Source organism: Gymnoscopelus braueri (genome assembly GCF_963280865.1).
Source record: "Gymnoscopelus braueri genome assembly, chromosome: 16".
Classification (NCBI taxonomy): domain Eukaryota; kingdom Metazoa; phylum Chordata; class Actinopteri; order Myctophiformes; family Myctophidae; genus Gymnoscopelus; species Gymnoscopelus braueri.
This window is the reverse complement of record NC_137616.1, coordinates 23,108,567-23,116,066: the sequence shown is the minus strand read 5'-3', so window position 1 is coordinate 23,116,066 and position 7,500 is coordinate 23,108,567. Positions and strand designations below refer to the sequence as shown.

The 7,500-nt window shown below is 43.3% G+C and overlaps 1 protein-coding gene across 4 annotated transcripts in view; it reads right to left on the bottom strand.

Moving 5' to 3' along the window:
• LOC308103865 (plasminogen-like) overlaps window positions 1-7,500 on the bottom strand; it is a 43,320-nt gene that overhangs the window by 3,789 nt on the left and 32,031 nt on the right. For 3 of the 4 annotated variants that reach the window (XR_013934776.1, XM_080454066.1, XM_080454067.1), the window contains one exon: window positions 385-495. Coding sequence is in view for 3 of the 4 variants with exons in the window: in XM_080454066.1 (XP_080310192.1) it covers window positions 385-495 (111 nt within the window). In the remaining variant the exon portion in view is untranslated. The remainder of the gene's footprint in view (window positions 1-384; window positions 496-7,500) is intronic. The other variant, XM_080454068.1, reaches the window with a different exon arrangement.

Here is a 7,500-nt window from a genome sequence, read left to right as displayed (position 1 = left end):
ATGACGCGGAGGAGAGAACACGCCCCCAGCGCCCACAGCGTCCCCTGCGGGAATCGAACCCAGGACCTTCTAGCTGTGAGGCGACAGCACTACCGACTGCGCCACCGTGCCCCTTATTTAACACTTATTTTAACAAAAAAAATATTGTTTACCTTACGTTTAATCAGACTAATCAATATATAGTTGATTTGATTGGTTTTATTGTTAATAAATAAAACATGAAAATAATATATTTAAAAAAATTATTTCTTGATGATTTGATTAATCGAAAAAGTAATCGATGGAATCATTGCTAAGAAAATAATCAATAGTTGCAGCCCTAGTCTGTATCTCAGGAGGTATTTCCATAAGGGAGTGAGTGTATGTGGGGTTTGTTAGAGGTACTTCTCCAGGCAGTGTGCAGCAGTCAAGACCCACTGGGGAGCAATCAGCGTTCCTCCACATGTGTGTGTGTGTGTGTGCGTTCCTCCTGCCTTCAAATGTATTCTTGAATTCCTGAGAGAGAAAGATGGAGACAGACAGACAGACAGAGGGATGGATGGATGGACGGACAGACAGAAGGGCAGAGATGAAGGCTACAACATTGCGATCCATGATACATGATGGCAATGAAGAAAACAAATTATATTGTACCATTTCATAGTTTGTCATGTAGTATAGTGTCTTGGTGATATTATATTTTGATGGATTGTATGATATTTTATCACATACCCAACTTTTCGCCCTGAGGGAGGGGAGTGACAAAAGGTTGTCTGGTTGTTGATTGCTTTATATTATCATTATTTTTGTTATTTATTATACTGAACAGACAAGATGTAATACAACAAAAGTGGCATTCAGTGCTCACCGCTGAAGGAAATAAGTTACCACTAGACCTACTGGTGCAAGGCTGGATGGAGCAGTAAGGCCTGCTACTGGGTAAAACAGTAATGTACTGTAATGTTCCTGATGATTCTCTCACAGTACAATGAGTCAATAGAAGGGAACTCTAAACCAGCGATTCACAACCTGTGGGCCTGGGCCCACCTGTGGGCCGTGAGGATATTTCAAGTGGGCCCAAAATAATTGGCAAACACATGTCATGGTATCTTTTCTTTAAAACCTTGAAAAATTAGTTTTCCTAGTCATACTGAAATAGGAATCGATTGATTGATCATTAAAATAAACATGCTCTGAAAACACATGCATTTCGGCTGCCGTGTTAAGTGGTCAGATGGGTGGACCACGAATACTTTTTAGATTTTCAAGTTTGCCCTGATCCAGATAAGGTTGGGAACCACTGCTCTAAACCAATGATTTTGCTGGCTTTCTTAACACAATCCATATCAGACATTTCTTCATGTGTTGCATTCCAAAACCATGAAAAAAAGAGAACATACAACGTGTGTACTGTTCCTTTTACACCATTCAACAAGCTGGCTAACCTGCCTTCTATAATAACATTCAACATCATTGAAGTGAAATTGAAGTGTTGATTAATTAATAATGTTCTCATCTTTTTGAATAAATAAGGCTATGGGAAACAAATATAACGCAGTATTCATCGTTTCTTGGGATATCCAACTGCATACAGTATCAGCCTAAGCCGTTGGTGAGGTCTGATGAAGCCCTATACCTGATGTTGGAAAACCTTGAGCAGAGCGGAATACCCCAGTTGTTAATCTATATTTATTAAATATCCACCCTTTATTTGCTCTGGTTGAAGCGAGTGATAAAAGTGCAGATAGTTATCAGCCATATAAGGCTGATAACTATATATTATCAGCCCCATGGTTGGTTTGATACGGCTACCTGATGAATCATTGAAAAATAAAGTGCCACCATGCGCTGAGCAACGAAGAAAGAACATATTGTATCTGGCTGAAAATCTGCCACCTGTAGTTCCTGGTCATGTGGTAGACTGACTGACTGTGGAGGTGAGAGGTTGTGTTTTTTGAGCTCCTGAGCCCTTGGATTCCTGGAACACTTTTTAAAGACTTTTGTGAAACACTTTTAACACTTTTCACAAAGACCAAAAAGGATCTACCAAGGACAACAAGGACAACAAGGAATAAAACAGCTTTTTACCACTCAACAAAACATTTGGAGTTAAAACTTGCTCCTTTACCAGAAAAGACACACAACAAACTTGAGTAAGTAAGCCTGAAGTTTGGAGATACATTGCAGAACTCTAGTCTAGAGACATTGAAGTGTAGTAAGATTGTTGTAAGACTGTAGTAAAATAGAATACTGTAGAATCATAGTAAACTGCATGGGAACAGTTTAAACATTTAGACACATATAATAGTAGTATTAGCAGTAGTAGTATCAGCAGGCAGCAGTAGTAGCATAACAAAGGAAAGTACCGGGGGAGGGGTGTTAGACAGGGGCGGGAAGCTAGGTGAGCCAGGTGTGAGCCTGAACAATGGAAGCCATGGCAACCGAGCCACTAGCTACAGCACACACACCCACAACACCAATACCAATTGAATATCCAACATCAGCTAAGGTTAAGGCTAAGGAGAATTACAAGACTGAACTCCTGACAAATAACATAGAGACACTTTATGCAGACTATGACTCAAAGAAGGCTGAAACAAACCTAATCTTTTTCACACATAGACCTCAGGCATGGATTGAAGCCACACAAGAGCACTACACAGAGATAAAAAAGGTACCGCTGACTGATGGATGTAGCCTTAAAATGCACTCAGAGGAAGGAACCACCACTGTAAACTTTTATAACACTGGAAGAGTAACAATCCAGGGAAATAGAACACCCATAAAGAATGACTTCACCAAAATCAGGGAGATGGCACAAGAAAAGTGCACTCCAACCAGTAAAGACATAGACAAGACAACACATCCAGCCACAGTATAGAGTCCACCCCCACCCCCACCAATCAGTGCCACAAAAGCTCACACCATAGAGCCAAACCAGCTTACCAAGTTGGCTGACCAATTCTTTAGATTAGAATATAGGCAAGTACAGATGGAGCAACAGCTGTTGGGATATAGGCAAGAACAGACAGTTCCCAGGGCCAGTGCCACAAAGGAACAGGAAGAGAGTGAGCCTAAGCTCAGACAGGAGTTGGTACAGCTACGGGAACATATGGGAAAGGAGATAAGACAGCTAAAGGAAGAGCTAGCAAAGCTAAGAGAAAGACAGGAAAAGGAAATAGCAGAGACTAGGGAAAGTATGAGAAAAGACACAGAACAGCTAAGGAAAACGACAGAAAAGGAAACAGGGCAACTGAGGAGAGAGATAGAAAAGCTTGAAAGGGAAGCAAGACCAACCAGCAATCAGCAGGAAGGGTTAGAAATAGCAGCTAACCTTGACCAATCAGCGGTACCTCAAAGCCAAGTACTCTCCCAAGAGATCGTTCAAGAAGAGGACCCACCCCAACCCACCCCCACTGCTACACCTCCAGAAAACCGCCAGCTACAAAACCCAGAAATTGTACTCCTGACTTACTCAAATGGGAAATACATCGATGCAAGAAAGCTCTTCCCAAAGCACAGAGTTGAACACATCAGATGTCGAAACACAGCACGTGCAATGGAGTTATTGACAAGGGACCGGCTGGGCTCTCCCAGCCACATAATAATCCACACCGGCACAAACGACATATGGGTACAGGAAGACCACGAGATGGTTACATCTACCAAGGGAATGATAGAAAAAGCCACCTCAACATTCCCCAACGCAGAAGTAGTCATCTCGGCACTGCTACACAGAGGCGACGTCGAATACGACTACATCAACGCAATCAACGCACAGACTTCCAGAATCTGTGCAAGGAAGAGTAAGGTCCACTTTGCAGAACACCCAACCCTGCACAAGGGAAGCCTACACGACCAGGTACACATCCGCAAGGCTGATATCCCAACCTTTGCAAAAAGCCTGAAGGACATCGCACTCGACTGCGACTATCCTACAGACACAACACCCTACACACGCAACCACCGTGGACAACATCCTACACCCAGAGGACACCGCACTGCACACAGAGGACACTCTACTAGACATCACCACCCCTATCAACCTAGCAGACCCTCTCCTAGACACCCCTCCGCCCCATCCAGACCCCATGCCACACAACAGGGTGGCCCACCCACACCCCTGATGCATATCCTCACTGCTCCACCCAGACCTCATCCCACACACAGCTCACCCACACCACTGATGTCCATCCCATACACTCTTGCATCAGCCACACCACCGCCCACTCTCCCCCTCCCTCTCCAACCATACACATACGCACAGGCGGTGACCAGAGCCATCCCCAGCACACACAGCATCGAGCAGATGTTCAGGGAATTCTACACAGCATGGGCCCAGGGCAGAACCCCTGGAATGTAACAACAATGTGAACAATGGAGTACAAATCACTCACTATATCATCCTGGAATATACAAGGTTTGAGGTCGACTGCCCTTGGCATCAAGAGCAGACCCCCAGACTTTGCCAAAGAGATTGCAAACATAGACATCATTGTTCTACAAGAGACATGGCACAGAGGGGACGGCCCCACTGGCTGTCCTACTGGCTACAGAGAACTCGTGGTACCATCTACAAAACTGGCAGGAGTCACCCAGGGAAGGGACTCTGGAGGTATGCTAATATGGTACAAATCAGAACTAATCCACGCCATTAAGCTAGTAAAAACTGGAACTTCTTCCATCTGGCTGGAATTAAACAAGGAACTTACCACAACCGAAAAAAATGTCTACCTGTGTGCCACCTACATCCCCCCAATTGAATCCCCTTACTTTACAGAGGACTCTTTCCCCACACTAGAAGAGGATATCAGCCATTTCCAGGCACACGGTCACATTGTAATTTGTGGAGACCTAAATGCCAGAACAGGACAAGGGCCTGACACCCTCAACACACAGGGAAACAAACACTTACCAGGAGGGGGAAACATCAGCTCCCCAACATGTCCCCCGAGATACAATCACGACAAAACAACAAACAAACATGGGTCACAACTGCTACAGCTCTGTCGCTCACTGGGTCTGTACATCGTTAACGGTAGACTCCGAGGGGACTCCTTCGGTAGATATACATACAGCTCATCCCTCAGCACGGTAGATTACTTTATCACGGACATAAACCTGGCATCGCTCAGAGCTTTCACAGTCAGCCCGCAAACACCCCTGTCAGACCACAACAGAACCACAGCCTATCTAAACAGATCAACACACAGACACAAAGAACAAACGCCAAACAAACTACATACTATAAGAAAACGTTACAAATGGAATGAACACAGCGCAGAAGCTTTCCAAAATGCTATTAGGCAAAAACAAGTCCAATCACAACTGGATCAGTTCCTAGAAAAAACCTTTGAAGAAAACAGTGAAAGTGTAAACAGGGCAGTAGAAGGCCTCAATCATATATTTGAACTAACAGCCTCACTAGCAAACCTAAAAGTATCAAACAGGAAAGCCAGAAAAAATGTTGAGAATGACAAATGGTACGATAATGACTGCAATAATCTCAGGGAAAAATTAAGGAAACTATCAAACCAAAAACACAGAGACCCAGACAACCACAACACACGTCTCCAATATGGGGAAACACTGAAACAATACAAGAAAACAGTAAGAGAAAAAAGAGATCAACATGTTAGAAACCAACTGCAAGATATCGAGGATTCCATACAGACAAACAGCTTCTGGGAAAACTGGAACAGACTTAATAAGCTAAAACAGGACGAACTACCCATCCAAAATGGAGATATATGGGTGAACCATTTTTCTAGCCTCTTTGGCCCAATCGAGAAGAACAAAGAGCAAAAACAAATAAAAGATAAACTACAAAACCTAGAGTCAGCCGTAAAAGACTACCAGAATCCACTAGATTCCCAAATCAACCTAAAAGAACTACAAGACAAAATAAAAACACTTAAAACCAAGAAGGCCTGCGGGGCAGACGGTATTCTAAATGAAATGATAAAATTCACCGACCTCAAATTCCAAATAGCCATACTAAAACTCCTAAATATCGTGCTCAGCTCTGGAATCTTCCCCAGCACATGGAATCAAGGGCTGATAACGCCACTCCACAAAAGTGGAGACAAATATGACCCAAATAACTACAGCGGGATCTGTGTAAACAGCAACCTCGGAAAGATCCTCTGCATGATCCTCAACCACAGAATTCTAAACTTCCTCACAGAAAGCAATGTCCTGAGCAAATCACAAATTGTCTTTCTACCAAAATATCGCACAACAGACCACATTTACACTCTAAACACCCTATTTGACAACCAATTAAATAAAAACAAAAGCAAATTATTCTCCTGCTTTGTCGACTTCAAAAAAGCATTCGATTCAATTTGGCATGAGGGTCTGATGTACAAACTGTTGGAGAGTGGCATTGGGGGGAAAACCTATGACATCATAAAATCAATGTACACTAACAACAAATGTGCAGTTAAAATAGGCGAAAAGCACACAGACTTTTTCCCCCAAAGCCGAGGAGTTAGACAGGGATGCAGCCTGAGTCCAACACTCTTCAACATATATATCAACGAATTAGCAAAAACGTTAGAACAGTCCACAGCTCCAGGCATCCCCTTGGCAAACACAGAAATCAAATGCTTACTTTTTGCAGATGACCTGCTGCTGCTGTCTCCAACCAAGGAAGGACTACAGCAGCAACTTGATCTCCTACACAAATTCTCCCAGACATGGGCCCTGACAGTGAACCTAACTAAGACTAAAATCATGATATTTCAAAAAAGATCCAGCCGCCAAAACCATCAATTTTTCCTAAATACAATCCCACTAGAACAAACAAAAAACTATACCTACCTTGGCCTAAACATCAGCAGCACAGGGAACTACAACCAAGCTGTAAAGGACCTGAGAGACAAGGCAAGAAGGGCATTCTATGCTATCAAAAGAAACATCAAAATAGACATCCCAATTAAAACCTGGCTTAAAATACTGGACTCTGTGATAGAACCAATTTCCCTCTATGGTTGTGAGATCTGGGGACCATTAGCAAACCATGACCTTGAAAAATGGGATAAACACCAAACCGAGACCCTACACACAGAATTCTGCAAATCCATTCTCCGTACCCAGCGAAAAACACCAAATAATGCATGCAGGGCAGAATTAGGACGATACCCACTAATTATCAAAATAAAAAAGAGAGCACTTAAGTTCTACAACCACCTAAAAGAAAGCGACCTAGATGCACTCCATAACAAGGCACTCACACACAGCGAAACCCTAGAGAGATGCCCCCTCAGCCAGCTGGCCCTGGAACTCCGGGCACAAACACAAACAGAGCCACGAGATAGAAAACCCATTGGACTAAACCAAATGATAAAACAGCAAAAGGAAAACTACCTGACACACTGGAAAGAAGCAACACAAAAGCAGAGTAAACTAGAATGCTATCTGGCCCTAAACAGAAAATACGCAGTGGCAGAATACCTGAGCACCGTGACTGACCCAAAACAAAGAAAAATCTTAACTAGGTACAGACTCAGTGAGCAC